The 26942-nt window shown below is 44.9% G+C and overlaps 1 protein-coding gene across 3 annotated transcripts in view; it reads right to left on the bottom strand.

The window, feature by feature from the left end:
• cep162 (centrosomal protein 162) overlaps positions 1 to 26646 on the bottom strand; it is a 51009-nt gene extending 24363 nt beyond the window's left edge. Inside the window, exons 1-13 of one of the 3 annotated variants that reach the window (XM_085472835.1) lie at positions 26543 to 26646; positions 24394 to 24484; positions 23838 to 23955; positions 20842 to 20964; positions 20184 to 20361; positions 17863 to 17942; positions 17719 to 17789; positions 17302 to 17332; positions 4494 to 4700; positions 4019 to 4100; positions 1526 to 1775; positions 1234 to 1450; positions 873 to 1021 (exon numbers count right to left, since the gene is read on the bottom strand). In XM_085472835.1, coding sequence (XP_085328961.1) covers positions 873 to 1021; positions 1234 to 1450; positions 1526 to 1775; positions 4019 to 4100; positions 4494 to 4700; positions 17302 to 17332; positions 17719 to 17789; positions 17863 to 17942; positions 20184 to 20361; positions 20842 to 20964; positions 23838 to 23955; positions 24394 to 24453 — 1566 coding nt within the window. In that variant the 5' untranslated portion in view covers positions 24454 to 24484; positions 26543 to 26646. The other 2 variants (XM_085472837.1, XM_085472836.1) reach the window with 2 other exon arrangements.
• Positions 26647 to 26942: the final 296 nt, after the last annotated feature.

The raw sequence follows: 26942 nt of genomic DNA, 5'->3' as shown, positions 1-26942 counted from the left end.
ATATCATCTGGAATGTTCCCTCAAATCAATTAACTAATATCCCAGAAATGAAAACTGCACTGACACTGTTGTGTATTCAAGACTCACTAAATAAGCAGTGCGCAGCACACAGACCAGGCTCTATCCATCAATGTGCTGCAGGAGTGTTTCTCAGCACAAAACAACAAAAGTGTTACGGCAGAGGTTCCCAAAGTGGGGGACGCAGAGCCATTGCAAGGGGAGTATGAATGAAAAACGTGTGGACCCTGCTGGCATAACGGACAGGTTTTTGACGGGGCTCCCACACAAATGCAAAGCAGAGGATGAAGCATCTCCAAATATGTTTCCAAACCAACTTCCTTCCAAGTCAAAGAACAGATGATCATATCTTGCCTTTGGCTTCACCTGCACAAGTGCAAAGGTAGGTCTCCCTGCAGGATTAGTTTCCCCTGCGTCAGGAGCAGCGCTGGGCTGTTTAAATCACGGACACGGACGAATGTATTGACAGCAATGCTGAATATTATTACACAGGAAAAAACAACTACACAAAATAGACCATGACACCTTTCTAAATGGAGGGACAGTAACTGTGTGTAAGTGTGAACACAGGAACCACTGTGTTATGGTGTAATGTTAATGATGCATTAATGAATCTACTTTGCTAAGATACAAAACAAGCCCTGTTTTCCTCTTTTCCAGCTTCATCACTGGAATGTGAGTGATGAAGTAAGTGAAGTCACTGCAGAGTTCAAACAAGATTAACCAAACACAGCACAACAGCTGTCGTAATCTTCCTGAAGTTATACAGGTTATTACCAACCACACAGAGTAAAAAGAACAATGTGAAAAGATGCTGGTGGTCAGGAAAACCTGCACACACAGTATTTCCTTACACGGATCTGTGGAAGATGTTGCTCCAGCCTGGTTTCTCTGACTTCCTGTGCAGAATCCTGGTGTTTGGTAGCATCTATTTGCTGCTGGAGGACAGCCACTAAGGACTGAACAGATGCCACTAGTTCATTCCTCACTGTTACTCCTGGTTCTACCAGTGAAAACACACAGAAAGGGATTCAAAGAAGTGCTAACAAGTCAAGAGATTACAAGGTAAACTGACAGAATTGATGCTGGTTGATAAGAAATGAAGTTAAGCAGTTATCCAATGATCGATCAATGAGTTTCTAACAGTGTGGAAAGCACACGATTCTTTCCTACATTATTTAAGCCTCTGATGACTTGATGTGTGCAGTTAATAACCTGTGCAGTCCCAGCAGTCTTCATGGTTCGCTCTGTGTGGACACTGTGAGGAAATAGCAGACCGGGTTTTGGCTGGTGTAGCAGAACCTCTACTTATCCCCGATGACCTTGAAGTCACCGCCGTTCTCCCATCCAGGCGCTTGCCTCTTACAGGAGCTGGAGTGGCTTGTCTCATTGAAAAGGTACAGGAAGGAGAAGTAAGGGAGCCACGGGAGGCCTGAGAAAAACGTATAATGCAAAGTGTGAATGTAATCTCTTTTCTACAGTAGTGCCTTTTATATAGTTTGCTCACCGGGTGTTTCTTAGTTTTGCCAGTGTGAGATGATGTGAGAGAAGAGCTTTTGGTATGATCCTGCATCAGCTTGTCTACTTCTGCTCTGATGCTGCAAATCAGATCCTTGTTGGGGGGGTGAGCAGCACTGATTGGGTGGCTTGTCGACTCCTCGGCCCCATTTATTGCTGCAGCTGCAGGGTGCTGTGCCTCATCCGGGAATGCCCTTTCCAGTCCCCTGGAAGTCTTTTCTTGGTTGGGCTCCACAACACTGCAAAGTGACAACCACAGTAAAAAATAAACAAAATATTTTGTGTATTGTAACTTTACAGTTACTACTGTAACTATTTTTTCAGAAGAGTGGCAGTGATGTCACGATGGTGAGTTCTTCTAAATACAGACAGACGGTGGATAATACATTTTTTCTCTCATATTCATCTACATAAATGAGTACACATTAGTGCCGAGCAGAAGACTGGACGGACGGACGGGTGGACAGGCTTCAGCATGAGTCGTCACATCTGCCCGAGTTTCATTGATAGGTAACACATTTAGCTCACCTGTCACATTTGCCTTTGCTGTGTAAACTACATACTTTTATTTTCTTGGAGGGTGCAGATGGTTTCCTAATTATTACAATCCATTTCATAATCATTGACACTCTGAGTCCAGACCTTTTACCAACTGAAAACATTTGATTCATCATGAAAAATAAAGAAGAGTCAGGAATGATGAGCAGCTGGACAAGAATGGGACAACAATGCTCTCCAACATGTCCAGCAGCTGATTTCCTACTTCCAGATGTTTCAGGACTGTTGTAAGAAGAGGGGCTGGTACACATGGCCCAGTGTTTTTGAGATGTGCTGCTATCATTAAATACAACAGATTTTTTTTTTTTATTGTACATTTTATAAATATCGGATATATTTTCTTTGTTTTGCTGGGAACAAATAGGGGCTTCAACATATTTGCAAATCAATGCAAAGCGCTTTAATTAACATTCTGCACAGCCTCCCTGAATTTTAGAACTGATGATCACAGAAGTGATCCCTGTGTGTTGGCCCTGCGACAGACTGGCGACCTGTCCAGGGTGGACCCCGCCTCTCGCCCTATGACAGCTGGGATAGGCTCCAGCGCCCCCCGCGACCCTGAAAAGGATAAGTGGAAGCGAATGGATGGATGGATGATCACAGAAGTTGTCATGCTCTCCATAACGATCGATGCTTTCATTACTGTTTGTTTCACTGTTTTTGTTTGCGAGTTTATTCTTTGCTTCACTTCTTGTTTTATTGCTAGCAGAGTTCCTCCAGTTGATCATCCCAACCCACGGATGAACTGCTGTCCACGGCATACCAAGAACTCTTGTTTATAATAATAATAATAATAATAATAATGGATTACATTTATATAGCACTTTTCGAGACCCTCAAAGCACTTTACAATGCCACTATTCATTCACTCTCACATTCACACACTGGTGGAGGCAGCTACAGTTGTAGCCACAGCTGCCCTGGGGCAGACTGACAGAGGCGAGGCTGCCAGATCGCGCTACCAACACCAGTAGGCGGTAGGGTAAAGTGTCTTGCCCAAGGACACTGTTAGATTTGTATTGTTGATTGTCATTTATGCTTAGAAATATTTACTTATATATGCTTAGAGTTGTAATTAGTTGTAGATTGGTAGAGGTTTTGATCCTTGATAGTCTGCAAACTTTGTGTGTATTAGACAGCACTTTGGGAGCATGAGAGGTCATACCGTGTCTTATTATTTTATGGTAGGATTAACGTAGTTGCGTCTGTTCTAGTCTAAGTGCTCTTTGTTTAGATGAACTGCTGGACTTCCTTACCGGGGGGGTCTAGTCTACCCTCTTCCTGACCAAGGATGATTGCCTTCGTGCTTTCATGTTGTTATATGACCTTTGACACACACACACACACACACACACACACACACACACACACACAGTATTCTTTGTTCACATGTATACCTATGTAAGATGTTATATGTTAATGACCCTATGCATATTCATGTAACCACAATAAAAGGAGTGCTGTGGGGAAACCTGGCTGAGAGTCTGACAGTGGTCAAGTGGTGGAACGACGCTTGGCTCCAGCCAGGTCTCCCTCATGCATGAGTAAACCAGAGAACTTTGGTGCCTTGAGTCTTGCTTTTGCTGCGTAGCAGATTGTCCTTAACGTTCCAGCGAATAGGTTTATGTTACAAACCTATCAGACACAACGACCGAGACTGTCCGAGCCGGGGCTCGAACCAGCAACCCTCCGATTACAAGACAAAATGCCAACTCTTGAGCCGCGATCGCTCCTTAACATAGTTAAGACAGATTGTGACGTCAGATTTAAGCTTGTCTGTTGGCTGACGTTTGAATATTTACAGTGAGTCCCTTCAAATGTTACTTGAACACTGTATTTGTGCCACAAACACTGAGATACTGATGAACTGGGAGGAAAACAAGCTGGCAGCTTGCTGAGAATCCATCGACTGTGTAGTCCTGACCTGACAGGCTGGAGGGTGAAGCCTCTAATTTGAGCTGCCTCTGGTCGGAGGAGCCTCATCAGCTCTTCTGCAGTGGGCAGCTCTAAATACACACAAAGACAAAAGAATTTCTTAGCATACTTTTATCATTAACGATCCTGCCCATCACAAATACTTTTGCACAAGTAGGATGCATCTTATTTATAGGGCTAACACACATGAAGTGACATGATGTGACACAGAAGTGGAGCCCAGGTGTGACAAATGTGAAATGAAGACCTTTCTCTCAAGTCTTTGAAATCTGTGGACAAAGAAAATAATCAAAAAATTTTGATGCTTTTTCCAAAACTGTCAAATGACATTGAGGGTTCATCCCTGATCTCATTTGTAGTGTCAGAAAGAGCCGTTAGGGTACGCTCACTGAGCAACCACAGACCTGGGGTTTATACACTGTATACTCAGACCGACAAAGACTTAAAGTAGAATAATTTCTGACCTGACTCACTGGTAGAAACAGGCTGCAGAGACTGTTGGGCACGTTGAGGAGGAGAGGAAGGAGACAGAGGTCTGTTGATGCTCCATCTCACTTCCAAAGATGAGGTATGATGACCATGATCATCTGAATCCTCCACAGCATGGACCTGCCTGTAGGCCTCCTGAAGAGCCTCCAACTCTGAGGCCCCACTTTGCACGTAAGACTGACCTGTAGAGGAAATGAATGAAGTTTATCCAGAAAGCAAAGTTAAAACTTGAATGATGTTTTAGGGAAGCTTCAGTCACGTTTAAAGACCTTCCTGAAAAAGCTCGTTTCACGTGTTTACATGCTTGTTTACATCCTGACCACATATGTATTGTTTACAATTTTGTCTTATAATCTGGTTTTCATTATGCATATTTACATATTATTTTACCTAATGAGGCTAAAGTTATTAAAATGTTTTCTGTAAAAGTCAATATATAATTCATTCATTGCATAGACTGAAAATGTCACATGTGAATCACAGTGTGTGAGATGTGGATTAGACACTTTATAACCTCAAATTGGGATTAAAGTAATCTCTGTCAAAGATCAGGGACTGTGGCTGATCTCCTTAGAAGTAGTAAAATCACACAGACACTAAAGAGAAAACTGCATCAGGAAAGAGAAGCCCAGAGAAAGGGCCACATCTTAAAGGAATACCAGAGCTGAAGACCATCTATCATCCTGACACTATATTTCTGATCATGGTGGAACTCACAGTACACTGGGAGGAGCGGATTGAGGAGGCCAATGAAAGGAAAGTACCAGGAACTAGTGCAGGAGTGCAGGGGAAGGGGCTGGAAGACTTTCTATGAGCCCATAGAAGTGGGATGTAGGGGCTTTGCAGGACGATCTCTCTGCAAAGTCCTAGGCCGGCTGGGCGTGGCTGGGGCAGCCAAGAAGAGGGCCGTCCAGGCTGTGAGCGAAGCAGCAGAGAAAGCCACAAGGTGGCTGTGGATTAAGAGGGCTGATCCGTGGGTAGCTACTGGTACGCAAGTCGGGGCCTGATCACCCCCGGCTGGGTCGCCTGGGTGAGGGTGTGTGATGTTGTGAGACCCGAAACACCTGATGACCCCAGGATACATCACTGAAGATGCGTACCAGTGCATCCAGGAGATGTGTCTTGTATAAGAAAATAATTTATAGAGTGAGGAGGAACTGGAGCGAAAAAAGAAGCAGCAGCACTCCTGACACAATTTGTATGTTGTATGGTCGTTATCCTTCAAGCTCAGTTTGTCAGCCACGGAACTGGGAGCGTGATGGTCCTACAAGCACTACCACTCACACTGTTTAGGGGTCCATGCCCCGAGTGCCCCAAACACCTCGTGAACCACTATTGGCTTCACCCTCCACACAAGCTCCTCTCACAGCCCTTGGGTTGTGTCGAGCTTTTTGTGTTACGTCCTCCTGATGTTGCTTCTACCTGGTATAACATTTATCACTATGGCCGTCTTCTTCTTCTACGCCTGGTCATCACCAGTCTGTGAGAGCGTTCAACCATAGAACTGGGACTGAACTGCACTTGTGGTGTGGTAGACCCCAGCCTCTATCGAGCTTGTGCCTTTGGTGCCATTGGTAGGATTTTTCAATATCAGGTATTTCTATCTGCTGGTGGTGCATGTTGTGCAGAGGTTTGTCTTTCCATGATGTTTCCGTTCTCTGTGTTTCTGTTGCCTCAACAGAACCATGTACTCACTAGGCACACTATCAGCTGTGGCCATGTTCCTGGTGTACTCATGGATCTTAGCCGTTTCATTCTGAATAGTGGTTCTGACTTTCACTGGTTCTTAGCCTCCTTCCTTTCGCTATGTATCGTCTCAGGGTGCTGGACTTGGGCTGAAAGCCTCCATGCACAGAACATGGCCCCCTGCTAAGTCCAGTATCTAATTTAAAATCCTTCTCATCACATAAAACATCTTACGTACAGTATTTCCCCACAGAACAGTGTAATTTAAGTTCTACGCCTCCCAGAAACTACACAGAAAGGCATAAAGTCAAACATGACTTTCAAAAACACCAGCTGACCTTTGAAAGGCCCTGTAGGGGGAAAACTATTTTCCCCACGAAAAGCGACACCACTTCCGGTTTCCCCAGGTAATGGCGGACTTGAAAGTTCGCACTGACAATTTGATGATGTTAATTGCAACGTAGGAAGTGCTATGAACAGCTGATCAAGGTGTGTTTCTGGATTATGTTACTGTTGTTGCGAGCACGTTTTACTTGATTTTTGCAAAGGAAACCCTGACCTGGGACAAGTTGAATGCATGCTGTGTAAGTACAACTCCTGTGGTTTCATACGCAAAAAAATGATTGCACTAGCTTATTTGTGTCATTGCGGGGCAAGCCGTGTGTAAATTATTAAAGGACCCTTTATGCAGGCAGCTCAGATGCAAGTGAGTTTATTCATCAAATGTTGATACAAACAGAGATGGCGAGGGTGAGCATGAAACTAAGAAAAAACCTAAACTGGAAAAACTAACAAAAACAAACCAGAAACAGAGATGCAGGGAGACACGGAGAGACAACCTGAGACGACGGAGGGAGAGACGCAGACCAGAAAACACCAAATAACGCAGACAAACCAGCAACGCACACGAGAAAACACAGGGTTTAAATACACACAGGGCAATCAGGGAATGGGAAACAGGAGGGAGACACGGCTGGGAGTGATTGGACATAACGAGACAAGGGGAAGCGAAACTAGAAACACTAACGAGAGACGCAGACCTGCAAAATAAAACAGGAACTCACACATGCAAAGACACAGACTAAGGAACACGGACTTTACACAGAGGAAACACCGACAGAAATGACTAAACATTAAACTGAGGAAGAACAGAACCAAAATATATCACAACAATAGAAAACACAAAACGCTGGGTCAAAGACCCAGGATCATGACAATTCTACCAGGATTTTAAAATAGTTACACAAATGGGAGCGTGTACGCTCCCATGGGCTTAAAGGGTTAAAGTACTTGCTCATACGGGGTCATCTGATTGGTGGAATTTTCTCTGGATCATTGTAGAGTCTTTACCTTACAATATAAAGCACCTTGAGCCAATTGTTGTTGTGATTTGGCGCTGTATAAATGAAACTGAATTAGCCAGCTGGTTGCAGTGATGGTCACAGTAGGGATTGTGCATAATGCTGCACTCTTATCCTCTAGCAGACTTTCACAGGGTACGTGACACGGGTCTTGGTAAATAGCCATGTAGAGTCTAAATTTTCTTTGCCATGATCTTCTCTTTCAGGTCAGCTGCTCTGGCATTCAATGTCAGTAGTCTCTATCGTCTCCTGTGGCCAGCGTATTATTCTAGTGGGGGATCTGATAATTGGTGCATGCATTGATGGCTGTGATCTTATTCCTACCGTTCAAATGGCTTCTCAGCAGCTGTCTCGCCTTCTGGAAATATCTGGCTGTGGCTACCCTTTCTACATCTTCATCATGGTTCCTGTTGGCCTGTGGGTAACCCAAGTACTTGTAGCTGTCCTGTGCATCTCCTATTCTTGTCATGAATCGCTGTGCGGCAGGCAGGAGTAGGACCCAAAATGCAGGACTCACAGGCACGAGGGAATGAACTCAAAACTCAGCTTTATTCGCTGGCAGAACAGACATATAAACTAAACCAAACTGGGAAACCATAAACTAAGAACTCACAGAGAGACACACAGGGAGATCCACACAGCAAGAGGGACGACGTCACACTGAACAGAGGGAGACGCAGACAGAAATACACAGAGGGTTAACGAGGGAAGTGGGAACACACGGGGAACACAGGTGACACTGATAATCATAACGAGACAGGGCGGGGTGAACTGAACACTGACGGGAGAGGTGAAACAGGAAGTACAGGAGGAGAGAGAGCACAAGTAGAACACCAACGTAACAGGCAGGGGAGACATGGAATAAACACGAAAGGGGACGAGGGCTCATAAATACATAGAGGGCACACAGGGGGAAGAGAGAGCACGGGGAGAACTTAAACATAATGGGCAGGGGAAGCATGGAATAAAATACAAACATACAAGGAAACTAAGAACACTGGGCCAACATGGCCCAGGACCATGACAGTACCCCCCCCTCAAGGGCTGGCTCCAGACAGCCCAAACACAGAAAAACAAAACCAAACAGAAAACAACCCAGGGCGGGCGGCGGGGGCCCAGGACGGAGGGCCCGGAACAGAAAACAAAAGAGCACAGCAAACACCGGAGCCCAAGAAAATAACCCAAACACAGAGCAGTTCAGGGGGCCGACCGTGCGCAAGGCAACGGCGGCGACGCGGAAACAGTTCAGGAGGCCGGCCGTGCGCAAGGCAACGGCGGCGACGCGGAAACAGTTCAGGAGGCCGGCCGTGCGCAAGGCAACGGCGGCGGTGAAGGAGACGACGGAGCAGTTCAGGAGGCCGACCGCGCGGGAGGCGGCGGCGACGATGACAGCGCTGGTCCGGGGGCCGACCGTGCGGAAGGCGACGGCGGCCACCCAGGCGAAGGCGGTCCGGGGGCCGGCCGTGCGGAAGGCGACGGCGGCCACTCAGGCGATGACGGTGCAGTTCAGGGGGCCGGCCGCACGGAAGGCAGCGGCGGCGGCTCTCCAGTGTCAGGCGTACTGGCCGAGGCCCGGTGGGCACAGGACCAGTCGAGACAGGACCAGTCAAGGCGGGACCAGGTGAAGCACAGGCTGAGGCTGCAGCAGACGAAGACTCTGAGGCCGGGCCAGGCGAGGACGAAGGCTCTGAGGCCGGGCCAGGCGAGGACGAAGGCTCTGAGGCCGGGCCAGGCGAGGACGAAGGCTCTGAGGCCGGGCCAGGCGAGGACGAAGGCGCTGAGGCCGGGCCAGGCGAGGTTGCAGAGGCTGAGGCCGGGCCAGGCGAGGTTGCAGAGGCTGAGGCCGGGCCAGGCGAGGTTGCAGAGGCTGAGGCCGGGCCAGGCGAGGTTGCAGAGGCTGAGGCCGGGCCAGGCGAGGTTGCAGAGGCTGAGGCCGGGCCAGGCGAGGTTGCAGGTGGCGGCTGGACAGGCTCCTCGGGCCCTCCAGCTGATGCGGCGTGAGGCTGGACAGGCTCCTCGGGCCCTCCAGCTGATGCGGCGTGAGGCTGAACGGGCCCCTCGGACCCTCCAGCGGAGACAGGAGGCTGAACGGGCCCCTCGGACCCTCCAGCGGAGACAGGAGGCTGAACGGGCCCCTCGGACCCTCCAGCGGAGACAGGAGGCTGAACGGGCCTCTCGGACCCTCCAGCGGGGACGAGGAGGTGCTGGCCGGGCTCACTGGAACCCCCAGCGGATGAGGCAGATGGCGGCGTGGGAGCCACGGAGTCCTGGATGAGCTCATCCGAGCTTCCAGCAGGAGCTGATGTAGAGCCAGAGAGGATAGGGACCCCGGGCTCAATGTTAAGCTGGCTAAAAAACCGCACTGCTGCTGGACACACGGGGACCTGAGCTGCTGGACACACGGGGACCTGAGCTGCTGGACACACGGGGACCTGAGCTGCTGGACACACGGGGACCTGAGCTGCTGGACACACGGGGACCTGAGCTGCTGGACACACGGGGACCTGAGCTGCTAACGGTGGAGAAGTAAATGACTGCACAGGGGACTGAACTGATGTCTGTAGTAACGGTGGTGGTGAGAGTGGAGTAGGTGGTGGAGTTAATGACTTCACAGGGGAATGAACTAGAGGTAGTGACGGTTGTGGTGCTGGTGGTTGAGTGGGTGACTGTGCTAAAGGAGGCTGCACTGGGGACAGCAGGGCTGCAGGAGACTGCACTGGGGACACTGGAGACTGCACTGGGGACACTGGAGACCGCAGTGATGGTTGTAGTGGAGGTGTAACGGGTGAAGGAGTGGCTGAAGTGGCTGTGGGTCGGACGGCTAGTGGCTCAGCTACAGGGTATGGTAACGGCAGGGCTATGGGTTGAATGACTGACTGAGTAGCAGCCTGAGTGGCTGGGTGTAGTGACGGTTGTGGTGGAAGAGAAACAGGTGGTAGTGTGGATGATGGAGCATGTGGTGGAGTTAATGGCTGAGCTAGCGGGTGGCGGCGAGGGAGCTAACTGAGCTGCGGGTGGCGGCGAGGGAGCTAACTGAGCTGCGGGTGGCGGCGAGGGAGCTAACTGAGCTGCGGGTGGCGGCGAGGGAGCCGACGGAGCTTCTGGCAGCACAGAAGGTGAATTAGAAGGCCGAATGTCCGGCTGTGGGGTGGCGCGTCGGCGGCGTGAATGCCGTTTCTTTTTTGATGATGGCTCTGACGGGCCGAGCGGCTCCGCATCCGGCCCTTCAGGCAGGTGGGTAGTAGCAGCTGGGGGATGAAGGTGGAGCTCGTTGCGGATTAAGTCCTGTTCGAGTGGGTGGAGCGCACTGAGTAGCCAGGGAAGACCAGAGATTAAACGCTGTAGTTTGGTTTCCACGGCGCGGCGAAATTCCTTTCCCTCATGTTCGAGCCACAGATGCAGGAGTTTTTCCACGGAGTAGATAATGTCCAGACGCAGTTCTTCTGGTGGGTTGAGTGCTGCTGGGTCCATATCTGGTGACGTCGTACTGTCATGAATCGCTGTGCGGCAGGCAGGAGTAGGACCCAAAATGCAGGACTCACAGGCACGAGGGAATGAACTCAAAACTCAGCTTTATTCGCTGGCAGAACAGACATATAAACTAAACCAAACTGGGAAACCATAAACTAAGAACTCACAGAGAGACACACAGGGAGATCCACACAGCAAGAGGGACGACGTCACACTGAACAGAGGGAGACGCAGACAGAAATACACAGAGGGTTAACGAGGGAAGTGGGAACACACGGGGAACACAGGTGACACTGATAATCATAACGAGACAGGGCGGGGTGAACTGAACACTGACGGGAGAGGTGAAACAGGAAGTACAGGAGGAGAGAGAGCACAAGTAGAACACCAACGTAACAGGCAGGGGAGACATGGAATAAACACGAAAGGGGACGAGGGCTCATAAATACATAGAGGGCACACAGGGGGAAGAGAGAGCACGGGGAGAACTTAAACATAATGGGCAGGGGAAGCATGGAATAAAATACAAACATACAAGGAAACTAAGAACACTGGGCCAACATGGCCCAGGACCATGACAATTCTGCCTTTTTACAGCTCAACCCATTCAGCCTGGACCATCTTCACTTTCTTTGCAACCATTCAGCCACCCTTATCCAGTCACAAGAACGTCCAGATATCCTTGCGGCAGATCCTGGTGAGATGGATCAGTAAAGTAATGTCTCACTAACTCTTGGGATATAGCTCGATGTCATCCATGTACAGCAAAAGGCCGATGGTATTTGCTCTTAATGACGAGCTGACTTAGGCGAGTGAAGCCTATGCAGAACAGCAGTGGGGACAGTGCATTACTGTGTGATTGCCTTGTAGATGGTGTCCAGTGTCATTTTCCACAGTCCCACTGAATTTCTGATGAATATAATTAGGGCACTATTAGAGCACCTTGTACAGTGCCAAGCACTCCAATATACTCAATCCAGCTTCATCTGTTGGCCTGAGCTACAGCCACCCACATGATCTCACCTTCAGCTCTAGGTGTGTCTGGCTTGTGCTATTGTTCCCTTGTAGCTGAGATTCCCCCATAGATGAATCTTTGGAGAAACAGGCTATTTATTCTTTTTGCCTCTCTTCATCCTAGTGGCCAACGTTGTGACCCTTATTCTGGATCCGGTCTTTTATCAGTTCCCAGAGTCAGAACCAGACACGGAGAAGCTGCATTCAGCTTTTATGCTCCTTATATCTGAAACAAACTCCCAGAAAGCCTCAGATCAGCTGAAACACTCAGTTTATTTAAATCCAGGTTGAAGACTCACCTGTTCTCAGCTGCATTTGAATAAAACACCAAATCCATTATCTACTGGTTTTTTTTAATCAATTTTAAATCATGCTTTTTATTTGTTTTTGTTTTTTAATGTCTCTGTAAAGCACTTTGAAGCACCTTGTTGTTGAATTGTGCTATATAAATAAACTTGCCTTAGTTTGACAGTTTCTAGAACTCAGTTATTGAGATCTTGTCCCTCTTTTTCATCCAGCAGCTGTCTCTCAGAGTCCTTCTGTACCTCTGTTAACTAACATGTTTCTAGGCTTCTCTGATTTACACTGAATTACACCACACGGTTCTACCATAGTTGGCTCTTTACATCCACACAGCTTACTACTGTTCCCATTGTAGCCTCTTGATTTCCAGCTAACAGGGGCTCCTTGATCAGTGTGTCTTATTTGCATTGTACTCATTCATAGAGCCCACATACACTGCATATAAATGCTCTCACTGTGCGTGTCTAAGATATTAGGTTTCAAATAAAACCACTTTAAAATACACATATCGATATTCTTCTCTGGAGTTGGTGTTGCCTCTGTTCAGAGACTCCACTGTGTTGTTCTTTCTCTCCTCTTCGCCTGCCTCATCCAGAGAATCATGAAAAGACACTGAAACAAACATTAAGTTGGAGTGACATATATTCTTCAATAACTAAATCCAAAACAAACAAAAGAAGAGGAAGCCTTTAAGGTTTGATGAAGACCTCAATCATATGTTTTGGAGAAAGTGTTGTTGTGTTTCAGACAGAGCTGAGAAGTAACAAAGTACTTGTACTTTGTTACTCTACAAACTTTATTCATTCTTCTTGCCTCCTCCACTTCCGTACCATTGATTCATTAATGTTGAATTATCTGGCAGCTGCTCTATTCTGGACCTGAAAACAGGGTTTGATCTTTGGTTTCACTCTGTAATACTGGGCTTAGTTTTCTCTGAACGTTTGAACTTTGAGAGTTTAAACAGGAGAGAAAAGTGTGAAAATGTTCGTGCCTGTCTGAGAAAAGTGTAGAAAGTGTGTAGTGAGGGGTTTTACAGCCTTAAAACATCTATAATAACTGTAAAAAATAAAGCTGGCTACTTTGTGGATTTCACCTTTCACGGGTCATTTTTACAACGTAACTCCCGCGATAAACGAAGGACCGCTGTACTCTGAGAAATGGAAGTTAGCAAAGATGGCTCATGAAACATCTGCTGACATCTGTTAAAGTCAGCTGTGTGAATCCACAAAGATCAGCAGCTCTGCTGATCACAGCCTGTCCACAAAGAAAATCTCCTCAAGCTCACATTAGACCACAACTTAGACCACAAAAGTTTAGGGTTCTCCCACATGTTGAATCTAACTGTGGCGGGGGCGTGGTTTGCTGGCCTGTTGCAGAGGAGGGGTGACACAGTGAGCTCTCCGGGCGGCACGGAGGCGGGGAGGGAAAAGGTGTACGGGACTGTTAATGAGGGAGATGTGTCTTAAAAAAAAAAAAAAGGTAAATGGCCTGCATTTGTATAGCGCTTTAATTAGTCGCTAAGGACCCCAAAGCGCTTCACACTACATTCAGTCATTCACCCATTCACACACTGGTGATGGCAGCTACATTGTAGCCACAGCTGCCCTGGGGCGCACTGACAGAGGCGAGGCTGCCAGACACAGGCGCCACCGGGCCCTCTGACCACCACCAGTAGGCAAACATGGGGTTAGTATCTTGCCCAAGGATATTTGGCATGCAGCCTGGAGGCAGTCTGGGATCGAACCACCGACCTTCTGGTTAGTGGCTGACCTGCTCTGCCACCTGAGCTACAGCCACCCTTATGCGTCTTATGTGTGTCTGCAGTGAGAAGGAGCAGAAGATGCTGGGAGAGAGTCGGAGTGGCTGCGTCCGAGGCGGGTGCCAAAAACCGCAGATTATTTCTCAATAAACGACAGTCTAAGCCAGGGGTCGGCAACCCTGGGCACGCGTGCCACTGTTGGCACGACCATAGCTGGACTGGCCATCGGGCATACCGGGCATTTGCTCAGTGGCCGGCCCGATGATTTTTTATTTTTTTTGTAATGGTATAAACAATGAAAGGTGGTGGATTGGCCAGATGCTGGCAGATGTGTAAAAATAACTCAGTTGTTTGGTGGTGGCTATGGCGGGGCTTCCACAGATTCAGTGACATTAGCAAGTGGTGGAGGCCAGCAGGTGGAGGAGGGAGATCGGAGGCAGGAGGAGCAGAGACCCGAGGCGGCCGCCGGTCCGAGTGTGAACTGAACTTCAGGTAAGAAGTTATGACCTGCAGTCTATCTGGTCAGATATGAACCAAGTTTAGGTGGAGTTTATTTTCGTTATGCTGACTTTTTACAGTCAGTTACAATAACTCGTACTGCGTACTAGCTAGCATGACGCAGTTTCTATACAGCTGGGTGGGTGCTATGATGTTACTGATAGTGAACTTTATTTAATTCATAAGGTTAGTTAGTAGCTGCCAACCGTCCCTTGAAAATATGGAATCGTCCCGCATTCAGAGAAAATATTACGCGTTTCATGTTGAGCTGAAAAGGAGCAGTTTGTCCCGGACTTCAGCTGAAAAAGACACAAAGCTGGAGTTATTCTGTCGTAACGCTGCACAGCTGCCTCTTCTCCTCTCATTCTCTCACCCTGCCTCTCCTGTTGCTACTTCAATCATGAAACTGATCAATGATCAGCTGATCGTCTCTCGTTTGTTTATCATCCACTTTGTGCCAGAAAGAGGAAACCAGCAGATGTCGCGCTAAACAACAGCAGCACGTTTAAGCTTGATCAGCTGTTGTTAGAATTTATTTAATATTAATTTCTAGTATCAGCTGATGTTTGCTGGAGCCACAGCTGTAAAGCTGCTGGTCATGATGTCGGTTTGGATATGTGGTGAGAGGGAAACATGAAGATGAAACCAGGAGATGTCCTTACTGAATCATCAGAGCTGTGATGGAGAAACAGGTTTACCTTTTAGGTGACATGGATGAGTTGAAGTTATGAACTGTTTCTGAGAGACAAATAACACCAGGATCCTTTTCTAAGTAGCTGACAGCTGGTAACTGTGCAGGGGCGGGTCTAGCAAAGTGTTGCCAGGGGGGCAGGTAGGCATTAACAGGGAGAGGGGGGCACAAAGAAATACTTTTATTTCTTAGTCTCATTTAAAATGTCTCACTTTTATTAAATAATTATCTGAATCTTACAACCAAAGTCTTTATCTGATGTAAAATGTATAGAAATCACACATATACCAACAAGACTGTGCATCACTGTCACAACAGCGTTTGTTTTCATTCAAAGGCTTTATGGCTTTAATACCTGGGGGGCCGGTCTCTAGTCAAAATGTCCAGGCTGATGTTTTGTCCCAGTCCAGCCCTGGGCACGACACACAGTGAGTTAATCTGAGAGGTGCATTAAAAAATAAATGGCTGGGCCAGCGGTGCTCATCGCAAATTAGCTCGCATAGACACATTAGTTGTGCTGCTTCTTAATGACGGTATCTTAGCTAACAACCCAACTACCAGATTCAACTTGTAATTGGCTAAAAATAAGTTAGCCTACCGGTGAGAGGGACATTGTTAGCTTTCCACATTCCGACACTTCAACAGCTTCAGCAGCTGTCCGCTCAGCATCAGCACCACGGAAATACACAGATACATCCGTAGACTCGAGACACAACGTGTTTTTGGGACTTTCAGGTGTTTGGACCAATGTTTTATTTTCTGAACAAACCAGAAATCTTTAATGAGCAGCTGGATTTGTCTCGCATTAACTGGCTGAGTTAATGCCAGTTAATGCAACATCGAAGCAGCTGGAATCCACAGCTGTGCGTGTTCATGGAGCTGCATGTTCACCTGCTGGACGTCACTACCTGACAGGTTTAACTGTCTTCAGAACATTGCAGAGGCCTTATTGACAGTAGCTTGCCATCACCAGTGTGTGAATGTGTGGATGACTGAATGTAGTGTAAAGCGCTTTGGGGCCCTTAGGGACTGAGTAAAGCGCTATACAAATGCAGGCCATTTACCATATTTGGCTCTACATGTCTGCGTGAGCAGGTTTTCTCACACATGAGTCCTCAGGTAGCCTCTGAATGCTGGACACTGGGAGACCTGTGTCTCTGAGTGGGAGACCAGAGATCACAGTAACATGTGCGTCTCTGTATTAACAAACATGCCATATTGGCCCAGTTTATTTTTCTTATCATTGTTGTGAGGAGACCATAAATAGCATTTGTATTTTCTGTTGTACAGTTCATTTGCTGTTATGGATTAAAAGTGTTTTGTTTCTAAATAGCTGATAACTATTCGCTGACAGCTGCAAACATCTGTGAACAAATATAATCCTATAACGTTGTTCTATATAGTGAGTAACTGTTCATATAGAGCGTTATTACATTTATTGCTAATGCAGTCATACGGCACACTGACCTCTGAGGAAATGGTAGATGCACTCATCATCAGAAAGGTGTGTGTGGGTCCTGTGTTACACGAACTTTAAGCCCCGACTGCACTCGTTTTTCTATTTAGGTCTACCTGCACTGTAGTTCTCTAATTCTCTGCACGTGTCCTACATAACAGAGTCAAGCTGAGTACATTCATTACAACTAGAATTTAGATTCAAATAACATTTGTATTCTCATGTACTTTATTTTATTATCATATTAATAGAGCACAAGAGTCAGTTACTTTGTACTGTCTTACTCTGAGTACATTTCAGAGCCTGTAGTTTTTTACTTTACTTGAGTAAAGAAGTTGATTCAGTACATCAGGCTTTACTGGAGTATTTTTTAAACTATCTGTACTTCAGATTGAATCATTATGACGAGACTTGGAAGAAGAAGAACCATTTAGACCTCACAGGCTTAATGGGAACTAAAGGTCATCGCTTTAGGAACACTGCCGGTGACGACAGTAACACATCTCAGTGTGCTGGCCTCAGCACAATGTCATCTGTGTCTTACCTCTGGCAAGAACTGAAGCCGTCGTTGACGTCTGAAAAAGGACAAGAGTGTGACAGTGCCACAGTCACATGATATCCGTTCATTTGGAACAGTAAGTGATATATTACTAACATGAATTATACACCGCTGTTATTATATCCACTGGTTATCCTGAGGTCGCTGTTAAACAATCATACGGTCCCCCCCTGGACAAACGTCCAGTTGAACTCAGATCCAGTTTGTTTAGCTAATTTTTTCTTTTTACAGCATTTTTAACTTTGCAGATACATCAACAAAGTGTGTTCAGCGACACTGATTTACAGTGTTATACTGTATATACTATTGAACTGTATTCTGTGTGCTTTTCATTGGAAAATGAACTTTCTGATGAAGTTTCTAATATTTTTGACTTTAACAGGTACAGATTTGAGCACAAACCTCCTCCAGTGGAACCTTCACGTCCTCGTCATCTTCAAAATCCTCGCTGTAGTGTGGGGAGCCTGTGAAGGCTGAGAGAGGACAGACATGATTAAGACAAAGACAGAGACACAGCAGAGTTGGCCTAGATTTCATTATTCTTACCTGGACTGATCGTCCCTCTGACCTTGCTGTGATCATCACCGCCCCCTCGCTCCACTGGTTCTTCTGCTTCTTCTACATTCCTGCAGGGAGGACATCCTTCTTATTACATTGAAATTACAACACTGAGCTCCACAGCAGCAGCTGTTGTAGAGACGCTGAAAGCACAGCTGTGCTTTACTACTGTCCAAAATTAACTCATGTGTCTTACTCAGAAGCCTCATTTAGGGGCCTTGGGGGTGGGCACGCTACATGGCGTCCAGAGGACGGTGTGTGTATTCAAGCTCACCTCAGTTTGTGTCCACTAATAGATCGTTACACGGAGAAACCCTTTGAATACAAGCATGCTCACGCACACAGGTGTGCACGGACACCTTTGCTGCTGCCTTTAAACATATTGATCGTTGTCAGTCCTGCGTGCTGCTCATTAAGTTTCAGTATTTATTATTTCCTGTTACTGACACTTATCCAGGCTGCTGCTGTGGTCTGCTACTGTGTTGTTCTCTTTTTACTTGTTTCTTCTTTTCTTCCAGCAGGTGATCCAGCTGATGTTTACTGTCTTTCCCTTTCCTATCCCCCGGTCATGTATGTTCCCATTGTAATAACTTAAAAGTTAAAAAAATAAAATAAAGATCAATCAAGTGGACCAGTATGGCAAAGCCGTAATGATCCACTCGGAAAAATAAACCCGTCGGGCATCTTTCTGGACCTTAGGCTGCTGCTGAACGGGGCAGGAGGGAAAAAAGCCTAATTTAACTGAAATGACCACAGAGGGGAGAAAAGTATCTACCATGAAATTCAGTAAGTAGTTATGCAGTATAGCGGTCATCAGCAACAGATACGGGTATTTAATTGATTTACTTGTAATTCCTTTACTAATTGAAACAGTTAAAACTGTATTAAGTGATAATATTTGCTGAGCTTTATCAGACTAATACGTAATGCTAACAACTTTATAAAGGTTTGTATTTTTGGACGGTGGATCCCCAAAGTGACTCAAAGACAGACTCTCTGCAGCTGTCCACAAAACATCATTTTCACATAACCAGAGATGGGCAGTGTAATCCGATTACTTTTTTCGAGTAATGAGTAAAGTAAGGGGTTACTATTGCAAAAAAGGTAATTAGATTACTGTTAGCGAAAAAAAACCCTAAACGTCTGATCAAGCACCAAATACGCTGCTGCAGTGTGAAACTCACAGAGAAACTCGCGGATCCTTCCACTGACCGCTGTGACACAACTGCACCAGGGTAAACCTCCGCCTGCCCCACTCCTGATATACAGGTGAAAATAGAGCAACAGGACCGCTCAGTCTTTGACTTTATTTATTTTCTGCTGTGTTTTACTTGCATCTATTTGAAGGACTGAGTGTAAACACAAAATATTTTATTTTATGTGCTGGAATGTGCAGAAAATAGGTTTAAATGTTAAACTAATTTCTTCCAGTCAGAGAATGTTGCAGATAATTAAATTTTTGCTTGATGCATAAAGTTAAAAGATTAAAACTAATAAAACAAGTTTTAAAAAGAGACTTTTCCATTTGATTACATTTTGTATGATGGATTATGTAGAAAAAGTAGAATTGGGCTGAAAGATCTATTGTTTTTTTAGGGGATAAATCATGTTTTAAAAAGTAACTAAGTAACTAATTACTTTAAAAAAAGTAATCAGTAAAGTAGCGTGATTACTTTTTTCAAGTAACTTGACCAACACTGCACATAACTGACTTTAACTGATTTTCAAATGTTTGAATATTTAGTTTGAGAAACGATTTCCTTTTTCCTAAATGCAATGAAAACCTGTTGTGTTGATGGCTGCTGCTGCTGCTGCTGCCACTCTGCACTCATGTACACAAACGGATTTAGATGTGAAAAGTTCTGATGGTCTTCTGTTAAGCTTTTGTTCATGTTTGAATCTCACTGCAAGAAGGAAATGCAGCACAGGAACTTTCTCTGTGTTCGAACAGGTTTTAGTGACGGGTGAATGAACACAGTGCTCAATGGAAACACAAGAGCTAAATGTGGCAAAATGAAGAGAGGTGAAATAAAGGATCATTTACTAGTGCTGAGGGGATGTAACAGAAAGAAAGAAAGTGTACTTTATTGGTCCCCGTGGGGAAAATCCCTCTCTGCATTTAACCCATTCACTCAGTGAAGCAGTGGGCAGCCACTGGGCGCCCGGGGAGCAGTGTGTAGGGACGGTACCTTGCTCAGGGGTACCTCAGGGTAGTTGTTCAGGGGAATCTAACCCCCGACCTTCCGATCATGGGGCCACCACTCTACCTGCTGAGCTATCCCTGCCCTAACACATAGCTGCTGACATGCCTGTAGTTGTTTGCAGGGGTAGAACGTGTTGAGTCCAGCTCCCTGTTCAGCTTGGAGTAGTCTATAGTAGATGAAGCTCCTGCCTCCAGCTGGGCAAAGAACCTGGCCTTCTCCTCTTCCTCCTCCAGAGTGTCTAAACCCACCGCGCTCATGTACACAGCTGGCACCGTCGCCGAGCCTGCACACACATTTAAACACAGCACTTCTCCACAAGACTCCTTCATGTATAGTGCTTTATGTGGGTGGACAATAACGGTGGAGCTACTCAGTGCTACATGCTCAAAAAAATGTTTTGCACCATTGCCATCCTGGTTACATAATAAAAGATGAAAAATGCTTTTTGATCTGGATCTGGGAGAACTGGAGTGCTAGCACAGTTTCTCCAAGCATGAATTTGTGTAACACCTTCTTAGCTGTCAGTACATTTCTGCAGCCTCCCAAATAAATTGGTAGTCTCACAAATTTCACTGAACATCTGTTTCTGTTCTTCATCGCATATTTTTCTTCTCGGGCTTCTTTCCATTTGAGCCTATTATTGATTTTCTTTCTTTTATAAAAAGTTTCTAAGCAGAGTTTTCTGCATGCTCCTCTGTTGTTTGCTTTTTAAATACCTTCACATATCGCTCTCGCTGGTTCGTCTGTGTGTTCAAGGACTCACCCTCTGTGTCTTTGTTGTCTCTCAGGACGAGGTCTTCCTCCTTTGAGTGAATACCTTCTGCCTCCTCATCCTCCTCTTGAATAGACTCAGACTTCCTTAAAGAAATCTGAGATTCCAACCGTGCTGACAGAAATAAAAACATCTTGATCTAAACAAATTAGGAAAAGCAACATCGATCCACCACCTGGGACCCAACAACACATCAGACACAGTCACCATAATAGAAACGATATTATTGGCTGAACAAAAGGCCCACGCTGCCACCTAGTGTAGGCATCAGCTCACTGACTGTCTTCATCAGATCATTTCAATTTTTTCTGTTTAGCCTGTGTCAGGTTTTAGGTGCTGTTGAAACATTTCTCGCTGTCTCATGTTATAGAATGACACCAACATTAACATGTACAGTAAGGTCCTATCATCACTTGAATAACCCAATCAGGGTGGCTGGTATCCCTGAGCAACATGCTGAGGCCACGTTGGTCTCTGATGCAGCCGAGTATGAATGTGTGTGAATGTTAGACAGAAAGCACTAAAACAAGAAGGACGTGCTGGTGTGAATGGGTGAAGTGAAGACAACGTACAAAAAATAAATAGTTATTCGAGTGACTGTCAGACGTTTAGCTGGATGCAACCCAACACATTCAGAACGCACTGGAGCAGCTTAGAGCACATTTAAGTTCAATATTAGCTCTAGTCTGAAAGGTTCCTGTTTATAGTTTCTTATGTATAACATTTTATAGTAAACAGTATAAATGTGTTCTTAAGATGTATTTATTATTGTTGTTATTTTAGTTTGATGAGTGGCTGCTTGCTGGTTTCTACCAGAGACACAAATCCCCTTCGAGGCTTTCGTTTGTATTAAATATGAGTAAACAGTAAAACATGTTCCCAACTGCTAACAAATACATCCTTGTGGTTTATGCAATGATAAAAACATGCGATTAAAAGAAGCTGCAATTCCTGCATTAGATGCATAAAATAACTGCAATGAAAAAGTCAGAACAAAGTCAATTACTCAAAAAAAATGCATTTAGAAGCCACAATAAACAGGGCTGGGTTTAAAAGTAGCTCTTTGAATATAAATGTATTTTGCTAGAAACGCCAGAATCTCAGGGTAAAGCTTAGAAAACCGGCAGGCAGGTTTCATCCTTACAGAATCCACAGACATCCACATCACTCACACTCTCATAACACATACATGTAGGGCCTGCTACATGCTACATGGCATCCAGAGGACGGTCTGTGTATTCAGCCTCACCTCTGGCCGTGCTGGCACCTGCTGCTCTCTGGCAGCAGCACCATGCCCTCCCGTGTTTTAAATGCAAATGGCCTGTATTTATATAGCGCTTTACTCGTCCCTAAGAACCCCAAAGCGCTTTACACATCCAGTCATCCACCCATTCACACACACATTCACACATTGGTGATGGCAGCTACATTGTAGCCACAGCCACCCTGGGGCGCACTGACAGAGGCGAGGCTGCCGGACACTGGCGCCACCGGGCCCTCTGGCCACCACCAGTAGGCAACGGGTGACGTGTCTTGCCCAAGGACACAACGACCGAGACTGTCAGAGCCGGGGCTTGAACCGGCAACCTTCCGATTACAAGACGAACTCCCAACTCTTGAGCCACGATCGCCCCACATGCACTTTAGAACAACACGCAGCAGCACTACACATGAGCAGGAGGAGGGAGGTTTGGGGTCTTCCCCATAAATTAGAAAACGCAGTTTTTGCATTGCAGTGTGGAAAAGCTAAAGCCAAAACAGAGGCTTTCGAAAAATGATAACGCATTTTAGTCACATGATGCAGTCATGCGACCAATTCAACTAAGATGACGGACGGCATGGTGCAGCACTTGTTTAGTCTTTTCCCATTTTTCACAGCCCCGTTAAAGATTACTATCTGTTTGCACATGCTCCCCAAAGCTTTTCTTCAAAGAGGACCAAATGCTAATTTCGGCATATTTGTTTTGGTCTATATTCTCGCTCGCTTTTCAATTTTGTACTCTTGTGTTACTCGCAGCAACAACTCCACCTCATTGTTAGTCCATTTAAAAAACTCTGTGTTTTTCCTCGACATTTTGCCGCGACGTTTCAGAGAGTTGGAAAGTAAATAAACAGCAGACAGAAATGAGGCAGGTTGAATTGTCTCACGTTTCACGCATGAGCAGTACTGGAACGTAGGCGTTTTTAGTCGTTTCATTGTGGATGAAAAACTCGTCGGCTCCTGTGGACACGGAGCGTTTTTAGATGAAAACACCGTTTTCAAATTTATCCAGATTAGTGTAGACTAGGGCTGCCACGATTAGTTGACTAGTCACGATTACGTCGACTATCAAAACCGTCGACGACTGATTTAATAGTCGACGCGTCGTTTGAAGCTTTGTAAGATCCACTTCACTACTCAGGTTAAACATGATATATGAGTCACTTAGATAACTTAAAAATGTTATTTGTAATATGTAATGTTATCTTTTTTTTAGTATTTATTTGTTCCTGAGTAAATCGGTTTGGCTGAGATTAAAGTTATAGTTTTTACACAGCTGAATAAACCTCAAGCAGACAGCTGATTATCAGAAGTGTGAGATGCTGGAGAGTTTACTCCGGTGTCCTGTTATATTTTAGATAGCAAGGAGTTTATTAAACTTTACCGAAACAATCTGCAAATTTCATTAAAATGTAATAAACTATCATCTTGTCTTTATTGTTAGTGAGCACCTTACACACTTAAAGCTGTAAGCTAATGATAGTTATATCAGAGCAGATGCTGCTGGTGCAATAAGCTGTACTTTTACGTCCAATGGATGATGATCTGATTAGTCGACTATCAGAATAATCGTTTGTGGCAGCCCTGGTGTGGACGCAGCCTAATTCATGTTTTTATTTACAGATTTCTGCATCTAAGAAAAAAACCCCACAAACAGAGAGAGAGGAGAGAATGATCTACAATAAAGCTAATGTCTCACATGTGCTGGATGTTTTATCATTATTACCTGCTGCTGATCCTCCACCACTGAGTGCCTCATCTTGCCTCACTCTTGGTTTCTGGTTGCTTTTAGAGTGTGGCTGCTTGTCAGCAGCACCTAAATCCACAGAGTCATCTGAAACAGACTGACAAAGAGATGCTCTTAAGACAAAACTGTGGTTTCCTGTTTTTTATTGCTGATATAAAGGGACCACTGATCACGGTGACATTTTTGATATTACATACACAAAGAGCTCCCTCTGTTTGGCTGAGATACGAACACTTCTCAGTAAAATCACTTCTGATATTAGCCTTTCAGCACCAGCACAGTTCACATGCAGTCGGCGCTCTAAGGAGCGCTGACTGTAGGCTAATCTTTGCTTGTAAAGCTGGTCATTAATGTTTACAGGCAGTTCTAAATATAGCCCAAGAGGGGTACAGATGAAAAACCCACCACCCAAAATAATAAGTGACCATTTAGATTTTGATGATCAGAATCAGATGAATGAAAGACTTTATACGGGTAATTGATAGTGTGAGGATGATTTACAAACATCGGCACAGACGCATTAATGTTGCGTTACCTCTTTTAAGAACTGCTCAAACTGTGCATCCAGCTCTTCTTTGGTTAGTCTGCGAGACATAATCACGCTCACCTCATCCACCAGCAGGAAACTAGGAAAGAACAACACACAATAAAACATTTTTATGAACATTATGAGAAGCATCACCCTCACCTACTTAATGCTCAGTTACAAAGAGTCCATATGCCATTCACAGAATGCTATTTCTGTTTTGTTGCATCATTCAAATGAATGAGAATAGTGTATGAAATATGTGAGATAACTAGGGTTTTGGCCCGGGAAGGGCTTGAAACAATTCACCCTATGAATCATCCAAACACTAATGTTCTCATGTCCTTTCAAGATTTCAGGTTTTCATTTAACAGGAGCAGAAAGCCTGTTCAGAAGCACATCAGTGTAATTCACTGCAGGTCTGTTCACAACTACTAACGTGCACAAACCGCACGCAAGGCTGAGTGGACGTATGGATGTCACATGTTTTCATCACATTTGAAAAACACAGAACAGTTGTAACCGAACTGCCTGACCACAGCCAACTGTTCAAGGAGAATGCACTGCCCACAAGAACCCAACAAACCACTTAAGCATGTTCCTTTTAAAAATGTGTTCACAGGAGTCAAAACCATCCAAAGTCAGCGTCCTACCTCAACAAAATAAACTTTCCTGTCCATCCAAATAAACTTCAAAGCACCTGTCAACCCATAGTAAGCACTTTGTGAAAGGCAATATCATTTCTGCTGGCTCATCTTGCTTTGACACTGTTTCACTGCATGAAATATCAAGATTGGAAGAATGCAGTGAAATGAAACATCGTTCAGTTGGTTGTATAAATTCTAAGTCGTTTCTTATAGAGACAACATTTATTTCTAAACGGTTTTAAACCAGAATTTTCAGACAAAATAGCATTTCTGTTACTATTTAGGGTGATTTTTTCTTCTTTGAAAAGTTACTGCGTTGCCTATAGTGGAGACTGATAAGGAATACACCTACTAGAAAATATGACACACTGTACTGTTGGTATATTACGTGCAGAAAACAGATTAGAAAACATAATGTTCTGTCCAAACACCCCAAACTACCATTACTTTAATGAGTGAAACACTGTGGTGTGTTTTGCATCACATTTGAGAGAAACCGAGTCCCCACTTTGACTGTGAATGGATCTTTACTAGGTCCTCAAAAACACTTAATGATGACAAAGCAAAGTCTTCAACCATAGATGGAGTTTGCTCAGTTGTCATGGAGATATCTCTTACGGCCATTTCACACCTGAATTATCGCCATGGCAACTGAGCAAACCATGCTGCTAATGAAGACTGAACTGAGTAGTTTCTTGAGTTATGATTACCTTATTAAATAAAACAGATTTTTCATATTAACTTTGACAACATTTTCGATGTGAGGCTCAAAATGATCCAAATATAAAGTGAAAAGACTCACTCGCCTAGCAGGTCAATCTTTTCTTCACTGTAACACGAGTATAACGTCAAACCATCATTACGCTTATTAACAACACAAATAGTCAAATATTTGCGGCTTTCACACTTATTTGACTTGGCTCTGATTCATATTGTTTAATTACTACATATGTGTTTTGTCAGGTTTCATTAGGTATGTGTGTTTGTGAAGGGGTTTTTCTGTAAAGCAAATTTACCTGTGGGTATAAATAAAGTAATCTTAACCTGGGTTTCTACGAGCACCATCAAGTGTTTTTCGACAACAGATTCTAAAATACTCTCACGCATCTTCGAATCTGTAATTCTCATTCAACTTAATTATACCTAATAATGTCTACTTTTGTTAGTGTTTTGTAAAGAATCGTTTCAGCAAATGAGTTTAATACTTCACTCTTATTGCCTGTTCTTATTGTCCTTATCTAAACGTTATGCTGCTTTGTTGTTTATTAGTTGCCCCCTCGGGGATAAATAAATTCTGATTCTGATACTTTGTGACTGGGTTTTATTTTGAAAATGAACTAACTTACTTCCGGTACTTTCGGGCGCCTTAAAGCCAACTGCAGCCGCAGTTTATCTTGTAACGCTAGCTGGCTAAAGAGAAGAGCTATTCCCCTACTGCATCTGCTGCATCTTGAGTAGCTTAGCTGTGTCGCTCCTGTATCAGCACAACTCACATAACACAATGGACTTACTCAGCTGAACACTTGTTGAAACGTCTCCTCTGTTTGTTGTCTTAAATTGCCTGACGCAACCCGATTGGCTGACCCGATGCGTCACAGACCAACGACTACAGAAATAAATTCACGACCTTTCAAAAACTGAAAGCAAAGCGTCTCTATCGCCCCCTGGTGTCGGGCGGCAGGGTGGCTGTTAAACTGGTCATACTAAAACAATAAAGCTAACCTCAGCCATTAGTAGTAACTCTCGTCTGGCTGATTTATTCTATTAGTTTTATTTTGATTAATAACCTGATTCTATAAGATGAGGCATTTGATTGGCAGCTGCTGTCACAGAGAAACATGCTTATGTCTGTTTGGAAAGCTTGCTGAAAGTCAGTCAGTGTGTCATTGTTTTACTAATACTTTTTTCACT

Source organism: Copadichromis virginalis, linkage group LG11, assembly GCF_057382275.1.
Source record: "Copadichromis virginalis isolate Kocher_CV1m ecotype Utaka linkage group LG11, C_Virginalis_male_GT1.1, whole genome shotgun sequence".
NCBI lineage: Eukaryota > Metazoa > Chordata > Actinopteri > Cichliformes > Cichlidae > Copadichromis > Copadichromis virginalis.
This window is presented reverse-complemented; position numbering and strand designations above follow the sequence as displayed.